This window comes from Pelobates fuscus, chromosome 11 (genome assembly GCF_036172605.1).
Source record: "Pelobates fuscus isolate aPelFus1 chromosome 11, aPelFus1.pri, whole genome shotgun sequence".
NCBI lineage: Eukaryota > Metazoa > Chordata > Amphibia > Anura > Pelobatidae > Pelobates > Pelobates fuscus.
This window is the reverse complement of record NC_086327.1, coordinates 32,311,794-32,335,518: the sequence shown is the minus strand read 5'-3', so window position 1 is coordinate 32,335,518 and position 23,725 is coordinate 32,311,794. Positions and strand designations below refer to the sequence as shown.

Below are 23,725 nucleotides of genomic sequence, written 5' to 3'. Positions count from 1 at the left end.
ATTGCTGCCAGGTATGGACAGAGTTTCAGAACTGGCAAGGAAAAAGAAAATCTCCAGGCACTCAAGGTGTTCAAGCCACAGGCAGATTTAATGGTACAAAACAAAACAGCAACGTTTTGACCTGCTAATAGGGTTTTATCAAGCCCTTTGAGCAGGTCGAAACTTGCTGTTTTGTTTTGTAACTTTTGTCGTTGTGGGCTTGCTGGTCCTGTTCCAGTGTACCAGGTGTTTGCTGGGATTCAGTCCTATCTTTATTTTTTAACAGCGTTTCAGAACTAAAAATATTCCTCTTTGAATATACCGGCCACTAAATAAAACAGAAAGTTATTCATAAACGTTTTCTGCATTGTATCCCCCTTAAATTCTGTGAGGACTCCACATTGCGAGAACCCCAAAGGGTTTGGACTGCTGATGATTAATGCAAATACCCAAAGATCCTCCTTACTGTTCTGCCTGTGAAACACAGTAAAATACCAAATTGAAAAAAAATAATTATAATAGATGTATTTAAATAAATTATTAAGCCTACTTCAAATATACCACTAGGAATATTATAACATCCAAGCCGTGTCTATAGCCAAGTTGCAGAATTTTTGCCAATCAGCAACTTTTCCAATGAATTTTTCAGTTTGCTACACTTAAGTGTTAGTGAATAAATCCTTATGTTTAATTTAAATTGAAACAATGATATTTTGCCTGTTCTGCTTTTTAATTTGGTTTCCAACGGGTATATGAAACCTTACGGTACATTCGTTTTTTTTTAAATTACATTTTACTTTTACCTTTACTTATTTAAGTGTAAGATTGTAACTTATTGATGTACTCTATCCATTCTAAAGTCATTTTACTAGCACAGTACAAGTGTATTTAAACATATTAGTCTCAGATTATTTAAATCTTCCCTTTGTAAACTCTAGTTATTATCTATATCTTTATCGGTTATTTATTTGCATGTCTTGCTTAAAGGAACAATCCAAGCACAATAACGATTACCGCTCGCTGCAGTGGTTATAGTGCCAGGACTGCCCTGACGCACCCCAATGTAAGACACAAAACCATTTGGTAACGGTTTGACATCTTACTTGTGGTCAGCCTCCATGGTACTCCCTGCCTCCACGGCAGACTCCTCTCAGCCAATGAACTGGCCCTGCATGGCAGAACTATGAAAGAATGGAAACTCCTAGAAGGTACTTCTGGCTCTCATTTCCAGCTGAGAGGAGGCAGAGTGCAGGTAAGAAGTCAAACGGCCACTAAATTATTTGACTACTTACATTTAAAGAACACTTAATACACTCTGTTCAGGACCCAGTGTTATAATTTATTATTGCCATCATTTTTACCGGTTTTAAGGACTGGATTTCCTTTACAGTTTTTTATTCCTATTTTTGGAGAAATAAAGTTCCTTTTGTGGAAAATAACACCCAGCCTGTGCAGCCTTACTTCTACTCATCTGGAAACGCTATAAAGTCATTTGGAAAAAGGACGGGGACATCCTTAAGAAAAAGTTCCACTGCGCAATCCATGAGAGCCATATGCTGCCATTTGGCTCCAGGCTTGTGAGTACCTGACTTCCACATCAGTTCACATATTATTGGTATAGGCAATATTACGCTATATTATTTTATATCTTTTATAGATACATCAAGACGTGTGACCCACCTATTGTATTGTACGTATTTAAAGAACACTGTCTAACACTATAGTTTTAATCTACCTATTTTGATGCCCCCCTCGCGGAGTGAGGGTTTGAAAGGTGAGTATTACTTACCTTGGAGAACTTGCTGCTCTTCACAATGCGGCTCTGCTTTTTGGATTAAATTATCAACGTTGATGATCTTAGTCAACCCATTTTTGGAAGGCTAGTGCCAGTTTAACTCGGCTATTGGGGTGGAAGAGTCTCTGGTGGTTCTCAAAAAGATAGCCACTAGAGGCATGTTAAACCTGCAATGTATATAACAGTAATGTAGGTTTAAAAAGACAGGGGCATGGCACCCAACCTACAGAGTACCTTTAAGGGGTTACTAGGTCTCTTTGGCACCATAACCACTTATACATTGAGAAGCACTATGTTTAATACATCTAACAATGAAGTATTGGATAGTGGATTGCAGCTCTTGCCGCGCATGCACAGAATGTCTGCACTGCTTCTTTTTTTAAAAAACATTGGATTGGACATAGATCATAATGCTTGAGGATCTCACCATCAGTGGATCAGGCTGCGAAGAGTAGTACAGGCCCCTGCACTAAATTACAGGCACATTTAACTCTCTTGATTTTTTTGTAACTTTTGTTTTTTAAGGGATATGAATCATTTGACAATAATTTTTAAACCAGCAAGCAAACACTTCTAAACAAATATACAAACTGAAATAAAGCAAGAGAAATGTTGTAATAATTGTTTATAAACCTGGTCAGATTACATTATTGGACATGCCTCTTAGCTAGGAGAGTTTCTTCAGCTTCCCCCACCTCCCTCTTACCCATCCATCTTAGTTTCAGGCTATTCCACTAATGACAGAACCTGACACCGGAGCCTGATCTGCGTGTATCGCACTGTTCAGACTCCCTCACTTCTCTCGTCTCAGAATGTTGCCAAGTGAATAGATCTTTCAATTGCGCATGTGTATATCCACCATGCATGCCCAATTATCTTTTTTCAGCATTCCTAGGGAGCAGAACACCGATTGGTTAGATCAGTGTCCCCCCTTGAGTGGGTGTGAAAAGCATAAGAAAATAGAAGCAGGTAACTATTAAAAAAAAAAATCATATTTAACTGCCTTTTTCAACCTGCACAGTGAGGCAACTGCCGCATTCAAAGTTAAAGCTTTTGAATGAGACAGTTGTCTCAAAGAGATGTTTGACCATTTAATAAAGGCCGACCAATAACTTAAACCTACTAAGGCATATAACGGACATAAATATATATATATATATATATATATATATATATATATATATATATATTTAGGATTAAAATTTTTTTTTTTTTTTAAAGGGACACTATAGTAACCAGAACAACCACAGCATAATGTAGTTGTTATGGTGAGTATAGTCAGTCCCTGCAGGCTTTTTGCAATAGACACATTCTTTTTTTTCTTTTTTCAGAGAAAAGGCAGTGTTTACATTACAGCCTAGGAACACTTCTAGTGACCACTTCTCAGACGGCCACTAGAGGTGCTTCCTGGGTTAGAGCTGTATGATAGGAAAGCATTATGATTGGCTGAGACCATCACTTCTGATGATGTCAGCCAAGGATGCCGATTGGGGACAGAGCCAGCTGACCTTCGCAGTGCTGGAAATAAGGTAAGATTTTTTATATATTTAGGGGTAGGTGGGGGGACCAGGGGAGCTAAATAGTGTTTTAACAATGTAGGGTCAGGAATACATGTTTGTGTTCCTAAATCTATAGTGTTTGTTTGACACTAACGATACTAACCTGTATTTGCTTCAATATGTATCAATGTTTCATCTATGTTAGACGTGGGAAACAACCTCTAGCTCTCATTCTTGGTCTTCTGTAGTATAATCTATTGGGAGGCTCATATTTAGATTTACATTTGATCAAATCCACTGGTTTTAAGAGCCTTGCAGACAGTGAACAATATGTACTGTTCAAAGCTTTGGGTGAAAAGCACTAGCACTTCAGGGCTTGAAAATTAACAGATTTCAAGGATTGCTATTTATGGACTTACCTGTGTTTGAAAATTGTGAAAAATTAAATTCTTTTCAAGAAAAGAACAACATATCTGTCCTAATCAAGTAAATCTTAGTGAACACCATTTGTTTCTTGTGTGTACACACTCAAATTAATTTATAGCAAAAAAATGAAAAATGATTGATTTGGAGATCACAGAAAAGGACATGGTCTGTAGGACATTTAATGAGAACAGACAGTGAGACATGGGCAAGATTTGACAGTGTAATGACCATAGAGATATACATTATATACACATAGGCCGCAGAAGGGCAGTCCAAAACCAGTGTAACACTATAAAGCCCACAAAGGTCTGCCAACCCCAAGGCATGCTGGAGAGCAGAATCAGTCAATGGGCTAATGGTAGTCATTCACACGGTTTCAGAAATAAAAAATAAAACAAATATTCAGAAATAAACTGCAAGAAAAAAAAAACAACAACACAAAAGTACACAAAAAAAACACAAGTTGTTGGGAAAATCAGTGTAGGTCTGTAGTCCGTGATGCAGCGACGGTCATCCGCCAATTAAGGCAATAGAGGGTCCAGGCGTGTACCCAGCAACAGATCCAAGTATGTGAACTTCCAATGTTAAAAAAACCAAAAAAAACGAGAAGAGATCCTGGGAAGTTGAAGCTCCTAGGATCATTGGATCATTAGGAGAAATCTCTTAATGATCGAGTCTTTGCATTGTTTCTTCTTTTGTAACTTTGTGGCAAGTGCCAGTAGCAGTGTAAGCAGAAATCCACAGGCAGGAGATATGTAGACAGCTACGGAGCTCCAGGCCACGGATAAAAAGGATCGCTGTCCATGCAGAAGAAAGTCCTCCACCTCTACTTCTGCTTGCTAACACTAAGAAGACAAAGATCTAAGATGTAAACAGGAGTAGTGTGTCAAGTGAACAAATATAAAATAACCTCAATGTTTGAACTCTGACCTCTATTGATCGACTTCCTCCTGGGGAACCAATAAGGCCATGTTGTTCAGGTCGTTTGTCCGATTTTAACTCTGGTGCAAGCTCAGCTGAAGCAGGATCTTGAGTTCTGTAGACCATGAAAGAAAGAGATTAACTATAGAGAATGAACCAAGGCAAGGTATAGAACTCACAGAAAACAATTTCTCCAAACTATTAATAGAACTTCACATAGCAGCACCACATCTCTGCTACCTGAGATTGAGCACCTGATAGAAAATCTCCTCAAATATGACACTCAAAGAGAAAGAATCTTTGAAACTGCTATGTTTACATCTGAAGGGTTAAAACCTGGGGGACCTGGCACCCAGACCACTTCATTGAGCTGAAATGGTCTGGGTGACTATAGTGTCCCTTTAAACTGATTTATCATTGAAATGGGAACTTTCAGATGGATGCACTCAAAATAAATAGAAGAAGAAAAAAACTAATACAAATATATTTTAAAAAAAATATCTATATAGGTAAGAAACATAAAGGTTGCAGTGTATTTTCTCACCAATTATTGAGGAGTTTAAATAACTAGCTATTTAAGGAAGTGCCACAGACACTATTTTTTTTTCCTTGCCCTATACCTCCTATAATTTAATGGTTGGACTTTTTGTCTTCCCTTTTGCCTTTATATCTTTTCTTTCCTGTGTCGGATTTCAATAACTTGGTGCAGCCATTTTGTTCTCCTCTGCCCTAGACATCTGCTCTTTGCTCTACTGTGGGATTGATTCTACTGAGGATTATGGGTAAAAGTGATTGGCAACTCAAACAGAACTTTGTGCTTGGCCATTGTCAAGTGTAGTTAACTTTATTTCTATACATGAGGTAAAGTAGTCTCTACTTTTACTTAAGTATTTTATGAAAGCTAGAATACTCAGGAAAAAAAAAAGAAGAAGATGTTCAGACGCAGAGAGGCACATAAAAGCAAATTAGATAAAGCTTACTTTTAGGGACAAGGCCGATTTAATAAATTACGTTGCCTGTATGCTGACACATGCAGTAATAACAGTCAATTGTTATTAGACTATTCACAAACTGTGTCAGGCTGTGGGCTTACCAAAACATGTATTTGTGGCGCTTACTCGAAATTCACTTCCCTAGCAGCACCTCTTGTGTTTTTTGTTTTATAGATTTGCTTTGTTTACTGCACACTCTCATTTCCTGGTTGTTTAATATGGAATGTCTAAAGAGTGCACAGAACCTTTCAGATTATATCCATCACTATTTAACTGCCAACAGTTTTCCAGACACATTTTAGTAATGTGTTATTTATTTTATCTTTCATCCTAGGTTTAATTACATCACTGAAAATGTCTAAATGTTTTTAGACTATATGAGAATAGTGTCGCTGTTTACACAATGTATACTTTTAATAAAGTCAGGTATTTGGGGCAAAGGGCACATACAGTCACTCTTGCAATTTAGGATTAACATTCTGTATAGCATAATGTTTTATTTTACCATATTTTGTATCTACCCATCACATTTCTTAGTTCAATGGGCCAACTAGTTTTTATGTGGCTGTTCTAACTGACTATTATAACTTTCTTGTCCCTTTTTGTTCTTTTTTTATTTGTATTTTTTTTTTATTGTTTTATATTGTACCAATATCTTTTTATATGTCTTATTTTTCTGAGGCATGTTGAGTCTTTTTTATGTGGTATATATCAATTCACTGATTAAGCTGCAAGAAACACTTTATTTACAATTTAAATAGCCATATCATGTAATATGGATTATTGCTCCCTATCATTTTCAACTAATTTTGATGTTTTAGGTTTATCCTGGCCATCCAGTGACAGAAAGACAGGGACACTAACGAGGCTCAGAAACATTATAGGATCAGATGTCTATTCATCTGTAATATAACTGGATTAGAGAAGGAGACTAATTCAGATAATACTGGAACAATTTAGAATAAAGCACCACTTAACCTTGAATAGAAATGAAAAACAGTAAACACAATGATACCATTTCTGGGAAAATTAACAATTACTATTGAATATAATAAATATGCTTTATCTTTATAAACTTCAATCAAAATAGTCTCCCCACCTAGCGTGGGAAAGGTGGTCGCTAAATGCAAAAGTCCTACTTTTTGAAATGCCTAGAATTCGGTTTATGGGACACATGTTTGCCATTCTCATAAAACTAAAGTTTTTTTTTACAGGTTTCGACATCTGGCGACGTAGAAGGGAAAGTACTATATCCGTGGTGCCAGCAACAGAGGTCTTTGTCAGATCTCTCTTGTGTACATAGGGTAATGGAATACACTGTCGCATTGCAGAATTCCATATTCTTCTAAATCACCAGATAAACATGTTATTGGAAGGGAGCAAGGCTCCTGATGTTTGGTTTCAGAAGTAAGTGCTCTCCTCATGAGCCCTACAGTTAGTCAGCAAAGGACACAGGAGAGTTGAAAACATTATTTTGAAAGAAAGCTGCCATTTATGCTTAATGCTCCTGTCTTCTTGTTTTAAAAAAAAATAAAAATCACGTCTAGCAGCAACTTTATCTTCTAATTTCCCTATTTGTGACCCATTGCCCAGGTAACCCCTGGAGAAGTTCTTACAAGGACTTCTTCTCTGATCCTCCACATGTGAGTTTTCCTCTCTTCTGCAGGAAATAGAAAAGTGCAACAACGAGAAGGAGGAGGAGGACGCATACAACAACCGCAATGATGGCCGTACTGCTTCCACCGCTGCTCTGTTCTATAAAAGAGAAAATGCTTTCAGTTAAGAAAAGATGAGTACGGGACAAAGGAAAGGTGCAGTCAATGAACAGGAAAAAGGGAGAATTACAATGCAATCCTATATACAAATTACATAAGACATATTCTCCTACATCTTAGACTACAGCAAGATCTTTTCGTAGCAACATAGATGAATGATGTGAAATTGTAGAGTCTCCAGAAGGTATAGGGAAAAAAGAGATGAGATGAAAAAAATCAATATTGATAACAAGCTCCAGGAATTAATGCACTCAAATCAACACAATCATTAAGTTGGTCAAAATACAACACACAAATGTATATTTTTTTTCTCAAAGAAAATAAAAATAAGAACACACATGGACACGTTCTATAAATCTATTTTAAGATTTAAAAATAAAATACTGGGTATTTAGTCTAAGCCATTGAGCAAACTGGCAACAATAAAGTTCTACTGAAAATATGTCTATAGATAACGAGATAATCCAAACACCTAACATGTGTGGCATATAAAGATGCTGATTAGACAGCACAATTATTGCACAGGTGTGCCTTAGGCTGGCCACAATAAAAGGCCACTCTAAAATGTCCACTTTTACTGTATTGGATGGGTCCGAGAGGGTCCGCAAACCACTCAGTATCTGGTGGGACCACCATTTGCCTCACACAGTGCAACACATCTCCTTCGCATAGAGTTGATCAGGTTGTTGATTGTGGCCTGTGAAATGTTGGTCCACTCCTCTTCAATATCTGTGTGAAGTTGCTGAATATTGGCAGGACCTGGAACACGCTGTCGTATATGCCGATCCAGAGCATCCCAAACATGCTCAATGGGTGACATGTCTGTGAGTATGCTGGCCATACAAGAACTGGGATGGTTTCAGCTTCCAGTAATTGTGTACAGATCCTTGCAACATGGAGCCATGCATTATCATGCTGCAACATGAGGTGATGGTCGTGGATGAATGGCACAACAATGGGCCTCAGGATCTTTTCACGGTATCTCTTTGCATTCAAAATGCCATCAATAAAATCCATCTGTGTTCTTTGTCCATAACATACGCCTGCCCCTACTATAACCCCACCGCCACCATGGGCCACTCGATTCACATTGTTGACATCAGCAAACCTCTCACCCACACAATGCTATACACGCTGTCTGACATCTGCCCTGTATAGGGAAAACCAGGATTCCTCCATGAAGAGAACACCTCTCCAAAGTGCCAGATGCCATTGAATGTGAGCATTTGCCCACTCAAATCGGTTACGACGACGAACTGCAGTCAGGTCGAGACCCCCAATGAGGACGACGAGCATGCAGATGAGCTTCCCTGATACGATTTCTGACAGTTTGTGCAGACATTCTGGTTATGCAAACCAATTGTTGCAGCAGCTGTCCGGGTGGCTGGTCTCAGACAATCTTGGAGGTAATGATGCTGGATGCGAAGGTCCTGGACTGGTGTGGCTACATGTGGTCTGTGGTTGTGAGGCCGGTTGGATCTACTGCTAAATTCTCTGAAACGCCTTTGGAGACGGAAATGAACATTCAATTCATGGGCGACAGCTCTGATGAACATTCCTGCAGTCAACATGCCAACTGCACGCTCCCTCAAAACTTGCAACATCTGTGGCATTGTGATGTGTGATAAAACGGCACATTTTAGAATGGCCTTTTATTGTGGCCAGCCTAAGGCACACCTTTGCAATGATCCCGCTGTCTAATCAGCATCTTGATATGCCACAGCTGTGAGGTGGATGGATTATCTCGGCAAAGGAGAAGTGCTCACTAACACAGATTTAGACAGATTTGTGAAAAATATTTGAGAGAAATAGAGAGAAATAATTTTGTGTACATAGAAAAAGTCTTAAATCTTTGAGTTCAGCTCATGAAAAATGGGGGCAAAAACAAAAGTGTTGCGTTTATAATTTTGTTCATTGTATATACATGTACATAATAATCAGTTTTTAGTCCAAAATAATCTAACTCACCTTGAGAAGGAGCAGAGCTGGTATCAATCACATTTCCTGTGTGAAATAGAAAAAAAACATTAACATTAGTGATGTCCCGAACAGTTCGCTGGCGAATAGCTCCTGGCGAACATAGCTTGTTCGCGTTCGCCACGGATGGCGAACATATGCGATGTTCGGTCCGCCCCCTATTCGTCAACATTGAGTAAACTTTGACCCTGTACCTCACAGTCAGCAGACACATTCCAGCCAATCAGCAGCAGACCCTCCCTCCCAGACCCTCCCACCTCCTAGACAGCATACAATTTAGATAAGAAAACAAAAACAAACATGCAGCTTCAGAATTAGACAGAAGTGTGTTATATTTGAGCATGCTAGGCTGAACGTGCGTATATCATGGCTAGTTTCACTAAGGGTATGAGTATATAGCAGGACATTGTTGTGAAAGATGGCTGTCATGTTTAGGGTGTAGCTTGCACGTTATCAACTGTGTATTTATATCAGCAGCTCCACCACTAGTTATAAATCAAGTGTGAGTCGCCCCATGAGATGAGACTAGTGAATAACATAATACATGAACGGTTAAGGTAAAGGCATGTAAGGAACTACGACAATAAACTCTTTAGGAGGTGAAATAATGACATGTTTAAACGCTTGCTACTTTACGATTAGTTAATGTGCAGAGAGCAGTTCATGTGATCAAAGGCATGGTGTGGAGGATCGGCTATAGTGGGACATGCTTGGCAGGCTGCTGTTTACTGCTTGTGCTCATCCGATCCCTTTTGGGCGCCAGGTGCAGACCCTGGGAGTCCCTGATACCTGGAACAATAAAGGCAAGTCTCTGGCTGAGTGCCGGGTTCGCGGCTTGAGGTGGTGGAAGCTTGTTTTGTCGGGTGGTCGGATCTGTCCCGGTGGTGCTTCACGTCCGGTGCGGGGTTATGGTGGCTTAAGGTGGAGGCGAGTGCTTGATGTGGGGCAGGCTCTGCATTTCTGTTTGTGCCTCCGGTCCCGTCTTAGACGCCTTTTGCGCTGGTGGATTTTAATGGGGACTGCTTCGCTTAGCTGTGGTGGAGCTTGTTGGGGCTGTGGTGGAGCTTGTTGGGGCTTCCTGCTTGTTATTTGCTTCCAAAATTGATTAAAGAGTCTGTCCAGCTTAGACTCAATATCCTGCCATGCTTTGCTGGTACCAGGAGGACACGCGGCTGCCGCCATATTGGGAGAGTCGCAGATGAGTATGTCAGCCTGGGCGGCTGTGCTCTGTGCGTCCATTAGCTCCAGACAGCCTCTCAGGGGTGGACCAGGATAACCCCCACCGGTCCGAGGGGGGGGTAACGGAGCTCCTGCCGGGAAGTAGCTGCTCCTGGGCATCCCAGGATCGGGAGATCGGCCGCCTCTCCCGCCCGGTGAGCACCAGGCCACACTTGCCCCGCGGAGGTAAGTAAGACTCTGTCGAGTTGCTGACCGCTATTAAGCATGTCAGGTCGGTCAGGTAGGAGCAACATTGCTGGGTCATCCCCTTCTGGGGTGAAATTCGCTTGTTGATAGCTGCTTAAAGTGAGATATTGAGGGAGCTCACACGAAGTGCGTCTTTCCTCCATGACAGCTAGGCCCCGCCCCCCGGAAGCTGCATTCTTAGTGAGAGGAGGGACAGTGTAGCTGCTGCTGATTTAATAGGGTAATCGATAGCTAGGCTTGTGTATTCAGTGTCCACTACTGTCCTGAAGGACTCATCTGATCTCTGCAGTAAGGACAGCACCCCAAAAAGCCTTTTTAGGGCTAGAACATCAGTCTGCTTTTTTTTTTGTGTAATATAATTGCAGTTGCCTGCCTGCCAGCGTGTGTGTCAGGCTCACAGCGTATACTGTGCCCACTTGCCCAGTGCCACCACTCATATCTGGTGTCACAATAGCTTGCATTTAAAAAAAACAAAACTTTTTTGACTGTAATATAATAGCAGTCAGTTTCCTTCACACGTGTGCATTTCAGGGCCTGCCAGGGCACAGTGTCACACCAGTGCAACTCATATCTGGTGTAACAGTAGTGTACATTAAAAAAAAAACTAGAAATTTGACTGTGAAATAATAGCAGTCAGTTTCCTTCACATGTGTGCGTTTCAGGGCCTGCCAGGGCACAGTGTCACACCAGTGCAACTCATATCTGGTGTAACAGTAGTGTACATTTAAAAAAAAAAATACAGGGGTCTTGTTGTCAACTTTCGGGGACCCTTGGTGTTGTACGTGGCTGGGTGGAGGAAGAGACCTTCAATGACATCAGTGAGGACAAGGAACGGGACATGGCTAGCTTGGTATCCAACCTTGTGAAAATGGGGAGTTTGGTCTGTCACTGTGAAGCGGGCGTAACCCTTACACTACCTGATCGATACAACATCATACCTGATGTATTAAAGCACGTTATTCCAAACAATTTAGGAATGTTAGGTGATTTATGCCCTTTATGGATTAAAACCAGACTCTGCATCAACTATGTAATTTTCCATGCGAGTTTTGACGTGGATCCCCCTCCGGCATGCCACAGTCCAGGTGTTAGTCCCCTTGAAACAACTTTTCCATCACTATTGTGGCCAGAAAGAGTCCCTGTGGGTTTTAAAATTCGCCTGCCTATTGAAGTCTATGGCGGTTCGCCCGTTCGCGAACATTTGAGGAAATTCGCGTTCGCCGTTCGCGAACGGAAAATTTTATGTTCGCGACATCTCTAATTAACATCAATAACTTACTTGGGTGAAGCATATAACCATCAGAAAAATAAAAAATGTTGCTCTATCACAATTAATAACCTCACAAACACTTTTACTATTTAAAATATAATGTAATCCTGGGCCTATTCAGTCATAATTATGGCATCACCCATGGTGCAATTCTTATAGCTATTTTTGTGTCTTTCCAACCACATTAAACGCGCAGTATTCGTGAAGCCAGAATACTTTCCCCCAAAATCAAACTTACCAATGTTAAGTGTGAAGTTTCTCTCATTGGATCCATGAACATTTTTTGCAACGCAGGAAACTCCTTTAGCTAGCTTGGAGGAGACCTTTACAGACACCTTGCTCATCACATTCATGCCAGAAACTGACTGTGCACCCTGAAATACAGAGAAGTTCCAATCATGAACAGAACATTGCAGAAGCAACAATAAAATCTTGCACTCCTGTGAGCTTTGACAAAACCGAAAACTATTCCTTATTGGTCAAACCATTGTGATGGCACATGTAGAACAAACTGACCAGTAGCCACAAGGCATCTAATAAGGGAAATTTAGGAAGGCATACAGAAAGAGAGAACCCCAAGCATTCAAGGTGCATCAAAACAGAGACCACTTGGTGACCACACAAATTAGACCACTGTAAAGTAGATGTTCACATCTTAATGCTTTCTTGATGTGAAGAACATTTGCCAACATGGTTTGGTAGTGAACACTTTTGCACTTTTGGATACTTTTGGATACTTTGCTACATTATGCCTATTGGGTAGTCCATACGACAATGTGTTTTGAGTCTTTCACTTGTTGGTTGTTTATCCTTTACGTTTCTTCCTCAAGAGTGTGCCCTGTTGGAATTCGCTTTCCATGGCTATTTATTACACCCCCAGTTTTACATTATATTGGGGAATCTTGCGCTGCTACAAGCTCATTTTACACACACCAAAACAGTATATGATTTTGGAATATCCATTTCTCTACTAATGGAATTGTATAGACTGGGACTACATCTTATCATTCCCAGCATCTTTGGGCCCACTCTTTTGATTGGAATTATACATGTGTTACTGTTTATTGTCCTTTGTTTTGTATTTATTATTTCTCCCTTTTTGGATCTTTGTAAAACATTTGAAACAAATAAAGAATCTTACATCAAAAACCTTACTGTCAATGCGGTGTCTACTAAGAGGCTAATAGAAACAAAGCAGAGAAAGCCTTTATTTGCCACACAGCTAAGTGCCTGAACAATATCATGGAGAAAGAATGAGCCAATCATTTCACTGCAGGGGGGCTAACAATTTCGTTCCACGGAATTCTAGCGATGCTAAGCAATCATTTGCACTTAATTTAATGACAACCAGATACAGTGCTGGTGCTTAAAAATGATAAGAATCACATTTATACTAACAAAATATAGAACTACCAATAGCCTTATTAAAAAACAGAATAAGGAACAAAATCTGTTTAAAACGCATCATGGGTATTTCAGGAGCATGGAAAACAAATGTTGAACATCACTGACAAAATGGCAAATTTAAAATGCTGGCATTGCTGTAGTAATGCAGATATGTTGCTATGTTGCTTCATTTTTAAGAAAGCAAATGATGCACCAAAAACAACTTTGTGCCGGAGCAAAACATTTAAAACAGTGCCATAGAGCAAAGTTAAGGGAGATGCTAGTTTAATATTAGAGTTAGAAGAGGGTTAGGCAGTTTTTTGCCTTAGGAGTAGTTAAGGGGTCCAAAGTTACCTTGAAGGCAGATACCCCACAACCCTAAATCCCCCTTAACCTTAATACTCAACATTCTAATACTAAGTACCCCAGCCCATAAATGACCGCTAACCATTAGACTCTAGCTTTCAATAATCACCCCTAAACCTACTTCACAGGGTACACTGTACACTATAATGACTGTGTACCCTGTGCATTTTTTAAATACAAAAACATGATGTCACTGTAAGTATGGCAACTGATAATGCCTAATTAACATTTTTGAAGTAAATACTTTTAAAAACTTTAAAGATGAGAGCAGGTGCAGATCCCTCTAAATTTCCCAGATACCAGCTGTACATTATTATCAGAATGCTACGGAAGTTTTGACAGATGTTCACCTTCAGTTCTGGGGGATTCCACATTATCTCGGGTAGAGGGTGTCCTACAGCAGAGCAAGTTAGGCTCAACGTGTCCCCTTCGGCAGCCACTTCAAACGTGTCAGTTCCAGGTTTCAGTTGTGGAATCCCTTGATGAAGCGAAAACATTATTCACTTTAATACGATATTTCATTGCATTATCCTCTTATAGGAGAAGCATGATCTACTGGCAGAGGTTTACAATCATTTTCAATGCATCTACACCTTGGGATTTACTTGGGAATACTGCATTGTTGTCCAGAGAACTTGTGGTCATATGCCCACTCCCTTGCTTGCTTGCAAAATCCACGCATTCTACTGTACAAGGTTTATCATTTTTTAATAACTTCTCTTTTAGGGAACTTGATTATTCACAAAACAAAATCAACAACAGGTTTGGCTTAGGGTATTTATTCAAATGTACTATTTAAAGTGTGTATAAACTGTCATGATTAAATCATGTAAATTAAAACGTGCTTAGTTATATTATAATCTGTCTCTTACAAAATGGTTTCTCCCATAGGTGACAATTGTATTGAGTGCACCTGTGAATATAGAAATTATAATTTTGGCATCCATCAGTGCTTACTGTAGGCTCTGTGGGATGCCAAATGCCACAAACACATCTACTTGAAGCAGCCATGTTTTACTTGTTCATTTCGCCAAGGAACTGATATCGTCAAACAACGTAAATAGACGCCATTTTTCCATGCAGTGTTAAATTGTTTTTAATGTTTTATTTCTATATGGTATTACCCAGAAGCCCATACCAAATGGGCTAATGAGAAGCATTCCAGCCTATCACAGTACCTATTCAGGTATGACTAAAAGGAAGAGTGTAATCTCATCCCTAGCCACACTTCAGTGTGGTCAAGGTTGTAAATGACCAGGAGACCCTCAATGTAAATGGTTTAACACTAAATGAAGAGACAGGGCCAGGGGACTCCAGGCACTTTAACCATTTCAATGAGATCACTCATTCAATGAGATCACTCCATGCAGTACATCTCACCTTCTACAGTGATAGTGATGTCCTTCTCTTTGGTCAATCCAGGTATATTACTTGAAACTGCTTCACATGTGTAAACCCCTGACTGGGAGTATGAGATGTTACGTATCTTGTATCTGCTGCCTTCAAAAACAATAGCACCATCCTGTAACAGAAGAGGTGATGTATGCTTCATGTATGTTACAACGTGTGACATATCGAACAGTGAGTGAAGTCAAGGCATGCTGATTGATGGGGATTAGGGACGAACATAAAAATTAGAGAGTGGATTATGCTTTCTCTTATTTCATTTTTTACCTTTTTCCAGTGAAGTTGAGGTGTCACAGTACCATCTCCTCTACAAGTCAGCTGAAGGTCAGCTCCAAGATTTACCGTTGTGTCCTCTTTAGGGAGCAGAGACGGGGTGTCAACATCTGTTTGTGTCAGTGGTAATGAAAAGGAAAGAGAAGGAAAGTGTGATTGATAATATATACACACATTCCTTGTTTAGAGCAATATGTCAAAACATTACTATACACAATCAATGCTATTTATTGGCTGCATGCCAATTTCAGTACTAACAGCCATGTTATGACTTGCATATAAAGAAAGAAATGGGGAAGAAGATAACACAAACTCTAAGACCAAAAGTATAAAGACATGTCTCAGCAAATATGTAATTCCTAAATAATGAGCATTAATTTGGAGTTGGTACATTCTTTCATTGTTCTGGGAAGGCTTTTCACTAGATGTCAGAAGATTGCTACAGGTATTTGCATCCATGTACCCACTACTTCACTTGCCTATGTCAGTGAGCTTCACACCACTCCAGCTCATGTTTTGATGCTGCTTACAGAGGCAGAGTGGAATATTAGGGAAACTATTTTTGAATGCAGTAGCACACTTGGTCACATTCTGTGAGCCTCAGTGGTGTACCACTTGATGGCCGTGTTGATGTTTCTTATAGACATTTTTACTTATATATTAGTGACTGGCACTAAAAATTTGAGGAGCAATGTGTGGATTGGACAGGACAACGAGAGAACAAAAAAAATTAAAGGTCAGATTTTTAAAAAAGTATGGCATTCTTCAGGATGTAAAGTAGAAAGTTTAATAGGACCTAATACCCTAACAATGCTTAGGTTATGGAGAAAGGGTGCACTCATGGAATTGGATAGGAGTACTAGATAAAGACAACACGTAAGAAAGGTGAAGAAGTCTGCATGGGATCAACCTAAAATATGGCTTTTCCAAGTCAGAGGCTTCACATAATATGTAGAGCCACATAGGTAAGTGGTATTGAAATCTTAAAGTGGATGCCCTCTCCAATTTATGGCACTCACAATTCACAACCAAATCAAGCTCTTGAGTGAGTACAACTTCAGGTGGTGAGTCGAAGTCCATAGCCTGACAATGGTAAGATCCAGTATACTCTCTAGACACATTTAAGACTTTCAGTACACCCTCCACACCAGAATAAATCTCCATCTCATTGTCATCCTGTAAAAAAGCAAGATATTGTTACCGGAGGTGAAAGAAATACTTTTTTAAAGGTCATGGTGATAGAAATACTTTTTTAAGGGGCATTGTTGGAAAGAGAGGAACAAATAAAAGATGGATAAAACCTAGAGAAATAGGTCTATAAGGTTTAGTACCTTCAGCTTGGAAATTATGTATGAAGGTGGAGGATGTCCATCTCCTGCACATCGAAATATAAGGTCATCTCCTTCTTTAATTGGCAGTGGAGACAATATTTCAAACTTTACATTCTCCGTGTAATCTAAAGAAGAAATACAATTAGAAAGTGAAACAGGAGGAATAACAAACATCAATATTAAAAGTTCTTGAAATATAGAGAAATTAATGGATACATTTAGTTTTATATTACTGGAATGGTTAGCACAGCAATTCTTAACCCATGGTTGGCACCCAAAATGTTATTGGCTCCCTTCAGGTTGGACCAGGTAAATACCCACAACAGATTTTTTAATGTAGCAGCAATGTCTTTCCCAGGGGAGTCCTCTGGCACTTTAGCAAGCCTAATTGTGTGTTTAATAATGAATTCTAGTAAACACACTATTACTATTGCCGGATGGGTCGCCAAGATAATCCTTTGTACCTAATGTGAGTCTCTGTCAAAGGAAGTCAAGGAGCACTGGGTTGGTGACTGAGGAAAAGCAAAAGAGATCTAGCATGATTGGCTCACTCACAGTGCAAAGTCAAATTGAATTCCTGTGACTCCATACGTCTCACACCACCTCCTGGTATAGAATACACAACTTTACAGGAAAAAACTGCATCTGTGTCCATTTTGGTAGGTCTCAAAAATAGAGTGCTGGAGACCGTAAGCAATCCTGAAGATTCCGTTATTGTGCGGGATGACATGTATACGTCTGCATACAAAGAAACATCAGAGATTAGCTTCACGTACAATAGGGCACTCATTATTTTAACATACATACTTCTTTTACTGTCTATTAAACCTCCTAGTGGCGCATACAGATGTCTTCTTTTTTTGTTGTGTTATGGTTTCTCTCACCACTGCTAGCTAATCTCCTCATTTAAGCATATAAAAATGTGTTACAATATGTCTCTGTTCCCATGTGCCCATTTTTCACATACCCGGGTTCTTTTCAGTCAGTGGGGTTAGCAGCTGATGATTTTTGTACCATTCAATAGTTGGAGCTGGATATGCATTCCGACTGATGCAAGTTCCGATCTTAGAGAGAGCAAGAAATAGGAACAAATCAGACAAGCGGCAAAAGGTCAGCGTTGTAAACAAAGAGAGATGGGGAAAGAGAGAGGAAGCAAAGGAGAATGCAAAAGAGCGAAGACAGGGGACCTGATTTAACAGAAATAAATTGCGGAAGAGACATCTAGTTACCTCAGATGAAAATGATTCAGTGACTGACAATATCCCTAAGTTTAAAGACAGTTCAGGGGTTTCTGGGGAATCTGAAACAAAGGGAAAAAAATCAAAAATTTTCCAAATGCAGAGATATCACATTCGGCCATTATTAGGAATTCTAAACCGTTTTAAAAGGAGGCTATTTAAGAATTTCTATCAGCTCTTTTGGTAGTAGTTCTTAAAATGTTTTAGGCTGTTTTGTTTTGGATTGGCTTTAAACAATGTTTTCCGTAAAATAAAAAAGAGAAAAAATCAATAAAATGCATACATGTGACACTTACAAAATATGATTGAATCGGAAATCTATTGAATGCGTGCTTGCAAAGTTCTACTTGATTTTGTTTTTAAATATTATATAATGGGAAAGATTTATCACAGTGTTCTTTTGTAAAATGTGGTGCAAAAATATGAATGGCGAGGGGTTACCAATGGAATGTATCAATTTGTTCCACTGGTTACCATGGTGATTGCCCTACTTTTAGTACTTTAGACCACTTTTTAGAACAAAAGACACAGGATAGCAGTATTTGTATTTCTAAAAATGTATCTTATTATCCGTTTGAACAGCTTCAAGAAAGCAAAACTTTAACAACTAATCTTAAACTTGTTAGTACAAAACAAATGCATCAAGTTTGATAAATCTAATAATAAATAATTTAACACACCATGCACATACATTTTGTTTGGTAACGTTACGTCCTGAGATTTGGAAGTATAAATAAACATATGAGGTTTATTAACCCAATGGAGATTGGATGTCCAATTTCAACTGTTTCAACATAAAGTTGGCCACGCAAAACCCATTTGGTTATTCACAAAAAAACTAATTTGGTTATTTCAGCAGTTTTGACACTGTAATTCAGCAGTAGTAAAATGAGCCAAAGCTCTATAAACATTTTCAGTCGGTTAAATCAGCTGTTCCCGAATCAATAAACTCAAACCAAATCCGCTAAATTAGTTTGATCCTTTTCCACAGATAAAAAAAAACAGAGGAGACCACCTGTAGCCATCAGCACACCAAACCCCGAGTCAGGTTAACACTAACCCAATCATTTTTATCCCATAATGATAACCCAATCCCAAATGTGCCCAACCCTACCTTCACAATAGTGATATATTTTCTCTTTTCTAATTCCATTTGGTTGGGGTTTTTTTGGTTATTATTTAGTTACAATATGGCTCCCATTCACTTGTTGCTATTTTCAAAACAATCTCATTGCTACAATAAGTTCCATATGCAAACAGCAGGAGAACCCTGACTTAAAGGACCACTCTAGGCACCCAGACCACTTCAGCTTAATGAAGTGGTCTGGGTGCCAGGTCCAGCTAGGGTTAACTAATTGTTTTATAAACATAGCAGTTTCAGAGAAACTGCTATGTTTATCAATTAGTTAAGCCTTCCCCCTAATCCTCTAGTGGCTGTCTCACTGACAGCCGCTAGAGGCGCTTGCGTGATTCTCACTGTGAAAATCACAGTGAGAGCACGCAAGCGTCCATAGGAAAGCATTATGAATGCTTTCCTATGTGACCGGCTGAATGCGCGCGCAGCTCTTGCCGCGCGTGCGCATTCAGCCGACGGGGAGGAACGGAGGCGGAGAGGAGGAGGAGAGCTCCCCGCCCAGCGCTGGAAAAAGGTAAGTTTTTACCCCTTTCCCCTTTCCAGAGCCGGGCGGGAGGGGGTCCCTGAGGGTGGGGGCACCCTCAGGGCACTCTAGTGCCAGGAAAACGAGTATGCTTTCCTGGCACTAGAGTGGTCCTTTAAGGGAATTAAATTGAAGCTCTCACCATCCCTAAACGGTCACATTCACTAACTGCTGATTTCACAGAGCCTCTGCCAAACCCTGCTTAAAGCAGCATTGTAATTTTGCTGATTTTTTTGTTAAGTATCTGTTTTTTGTCACTCAATTTTCCTTTTTTTTTTTGTTTTTATTTTAACTCATCTTAGATTTCTTTTTCTTGCTTAAGAAAATATAATGTCCACTTTTTCCTCTAGGGATCGTGATCTTTGGAAATCTTTGTCAGGGGACAGCACTTAGGTAAAAGTTCAATTTCAGTCGCTAAGCTAATCTACCCACAAGCCTTCAGGCAAAAGAATCCCACAGAAGGGCAAACTGCAGACATGTTGGATAGACAAGAACAAAATGGCTGCACTCAGGATAATGAGATCAGGCACAAAGAAGAATAGTATAATAAATATAAATAAAAGCACGTGTAATCACTGATATGCAATAAGCATAAGGAAAGGAAAGCTGTAAGAAAAAAAAAAAGACTGTGCCACTTTAACCAACTTTAAGTATGCTCCCAAAGTGTTAATTAAATTATCAAGAGAGAGTGGGAGAATCTCAAATGAAATGTTTCCAAACTTGCTCACCATAAACCTTTAGTGCGGCTTTGGCTTCCTGGGTCCCTTCATTCACGGCGTTGACTCTGCAGAGGAATTGTTTTTCATCACTCAGGCGGACACCTTTAATCTCCAGTGTTAAATCACTTTTAACTTTAGCTCTGTCACTGTACTCGGTGTCAGGATCGGTCACTTGGCGTCCGTCGCCAAAGAACGTGATGCGTCGGAGATCATCATTCTCATCTAACTGGGTGAGTTAAGACAGGGGAAAAAGTTCACTCAGAAACAGAAGATTATGATGGGAAGCCCTATCCATTTAAATACCACATTTCTCATTGCCAATTATACCTATAGGAGAATCATCTCATTTGGCACATTATCAACATTGAGGAGCTTGGCATAGGTATTCCATATAACAGAGCTTGACAAGTTGTTGCACCTCTTTAATATAGCACATTTTCTATTGTAGACCTACATTGAAAAAATACTACCAATTCCAAAGAAATTTTGTTATCCCTTTTTCCAACTAATTTAACTAAATTCTACAAGGTTATTCCCTATAGTGAGAATTCTGAGTGAATTCAATGTAAATGTAAAAATCATAGTCAAAATAACTGCACTGGAAAAAAGTGAGCCATGCTTTCAGTTTGATTACTCAGGCCATAAAAACCTGAAATTCACTTTGAATTCCCACTTTAGTAAATAACCCTGCTAGTCTTAACAGGCTTGCTTTACTTTTAATGCAAAATATATATTGCTTAGCATGAGGACGTCCAGTGTCTTCTAAATCCCAACAGAAAAGCTTTGATTCAATACTTTCCTATGGGGAGAGCATTAGGTTCCCCCTCACGATATAGTCCAAGAGACCTCGTCGCTGGAATAAGGTGAGTTTGTTATTTGACCCTTTGATTGATGCAGGAGGGGGTGGGGGGGCAGTGGGACACTATAGTGTTAAAAATACAGCTGTGTATTCCTGACACTATAGCGTTCCTTTAACCCCTTAAGGACCAAACTTCTGGAATAAAAGGGAATCATGACATGTCACACATGTCATGTGTCCTTAAGGGGTTAAAGAAAGCATACACATATTGGTCTTCCTACAAAAGCCTGGCCATAGAGATGAAAACATGTGACAATGTGCCACGTAAGTAATTGTCAGGTGCTTCATCTGCTCTAAGTAAGGGTGATGGGTGCTGTGAGTGAGAGACGTAGGTGCAGGATGGGTGCAGTTTTAGTAAATATGGCACATGTTTGTCTTTTATTGTATGCTGGTTCCTCCTGCTTAAATGTGTCTTATTCTATAGTATAAAGTAAACAAAGCTTTTCACTAAAGTGTGGATTATCAGGAAGTCAAGTAAATTCATTGTGAATTTAACATTTTAGGTCAAAATAGATGAGTTGGTGATGTGGAGAATTTTTTTTTATCTATTTTCACTTAGAATGTGAAAATCGCTTTGAATTCCCAAAGAAATCACAATCTAGTAAAGCATAGCAGCATTTTTGATCGCGAAGAAATTAGAGTGACTGAAGGACACTGTCTGGATCCATGGTCTGCCTTAAAACTGCAGCAAACTAAGTCAGACAAGGGCAACACAGTATATATTAATGAAAGGCACTATAACAACTTCATCTCACTTAAGTGTTTTTTGTGCCCGGAGTCACCAAGTGCCATCAATCCATTAAGTATTAAACCATGGTTTATAGTGATTAAAGGTCCAGGTTATCTACAGCCCTGCCCCTACTGGAGGTATTGCAAAAGAAGACAGGCATATATTTTCACCATTCTAAGTGTGCTGCATAAATAACTTCTATATATAAACAAATCAAAACAAACAGATTTCAGTAAGGCTTGCAATTTTAATATAAGCAATACAAAGAGTAACACAGACTTGCCAATACTTACAACAAACCACTCAGAGGTGTACTTGGGGGATCCACTAAAAGCAGGTTTGCAATGGATTATTGCATTTTTCCCAATCTCAACTTCAACAACAGGTGGAACTTCAACACTGAATGAACACAGACAACCTGCAAAATAAAATAAAACAAGACACGGTAGAAAGTAGCCAAGTAACAGTACAAACTGTAAGATAAAAACAAGGGGGTGGTACTGGTCTATAAACTCCCTGTAACAGTGCAAACATTTTGTTTCAAAAATTGCTCTGTTTATAAAAAAAAAAAAAAGTTTGTGTCTCCTATATATTGTCTAAAATGATCTGCAATAACCTTATGTCTGATAAATAGATGCATGGGAGCTTTATGTAACTGTTGTGTGATAAATGTCAGAATACATTGTCTATGTCCTCCATGGGGAAATTAATTCACGTGTCCCGCAATAAAGAAATGAGTCCAGCATCATTTGTGAGCAGAGGGAGCCTGTAAATTCAATATGGTAACTCGTAACAATCAGAAAAAAATACCAAAACGCAAGGCAGCCAAGGTTCTTAAAAAATAACTTGCCAGAGTAAGGCCTCGACCTAATATAGTTGGATAGAAACATAGAAACATAGAATGTGACGGCAGATAAGAACCATTCGCCCCATCTAGTCTGCCCAATTTTCTAAATACTTTCAATAGTCCCTGGCCTTATCTTATAGTTAGGATATCCTTATGCCTATCCCACGCATGCTTGAAATCCTTTACTGTGTTAACCTCTACCACTTCAGCTGGAAGGCTATTCCATGCATCCACTACCCTCTCAGTAAAGTAATACGTCCGGATATTGTTTTTAAACCTATGCCCCTCTAATTTAAGACTATGTCCTCTTGTTGTGGTAGTTTTTCTTCTTTTAAATATAGTCTCCTCCTTTACTGTGTTGATTCCCTTTATGTATTTAAATGTTTCTATCTTATCCCCCCTGTCTCGTCTTTTCTCCAAGCTATAGCTATAGCTTGGAGGAAAGACGAGACAGGGGGGATATGATAGCTTGGAGGAAAGACGAGACAGGGGGGATATGATAGAAACATTTAAATACATAAAGGGAATCAACACAGTAAAGGAGGAGATTATATTTAAAAGAAGAAAAACTACCACAACAAGAGGACATAGTCTTAAATTAGAGGGACAAAGGATTAAAAATAATACCAGGAAGTATTACTTTACTGAGAGGGTAGTGGATGCATGGAATAGCCTTCCAGCTGAATTGGTAGAGGTTAACACAGTAAAGGAGTTTAAGCATGCGTGGGATAGGCATAAGGCTATCCTAACTATAAGATAAGGCCAGGGACTAATGAAAGTATTTAGAAAATTGGGCAGACTAGATGGGCCGAATGGTTCTTATCTGCCATCACATTCTATGTTTCTATGTTT

The 23,725-nt window shown here is 39.3% G+C and overlaps 1 protein-coding gene across 1 annotated transcript in view; it reads right to left on the bottom strand.

Moving 5' to 3' along the window:
- Positions 1 to 3,861: 3,861 nt before the first annotated feature.
- Positions 3,862 to 23,725, bottom strand: part of BCAM (basal cell adhesion molecule (Lutheran blood group)) — a 39,692-nt gene continuing 19,828 nt past the window's right edge. Inside the window, exons 2-16 of the mRNA XM_063437017.1 lie at positions 22,320 to 22,444; positions 20,447 to 20,663; positions 18,052 to 18,122; positions 17,790 to 17,886; positions 17,378 to 17,560; positions 16,823 to 16,947; positions 16,511 to 16,667; positions 15,486 to 15,601; positions 15,192 to 15,333; positions 14,162 to 14,289; positions 12,298 to 12,433; positions 9,356 to 9,391; positions 7,229 to 7,367; positions 4,630 to 4,735; positions 3,862 to 4,544 (exon numbers count right to left, since the gene is read on the bottom strand). Of these exons, the coding sequence (XP_063293087.1) occupies positions 4,539 to 4,544; positions 4,630 to 4,735; positions 7,229 to 7,367; positions 9,356 to 9,391; positions 12,298 to 12,433; positions 14,162 to 14,289; positions 15,192 to 15,333; positions 15,486 to 15,601; positions 16,511 to 16,667; positions 16,823 to 16,947; positions 17,378 to 17,560; positions 17,790 to 17,886; positions 18,052 to 18,122; positions 20,447 to 20,663; positions 22,320 to 22,444 (1,784 nt within the window). The 3' untranslated portion in view covers positions 3,862 to 4,538. The remainder of the gene's footprint in view (positions 4,545 to 4,629; positions 4,736 to 7,228; positions 7,368 to 9,355; positions 9,392 to 12,297; positions 12,434 to 14,161; positions 14,290 to 15,191; positions 15,334 to 15,485; positions 15,602 to 16,510; positions 16,668 to 16,822; positions 16,948 to 17,377; positions 17,561 to 17,789; positions 17,887 to 18,051; positions 18,123 to 20,446; positions 20,664 to 22,319; positions 22,445 to 23,725) is intronic.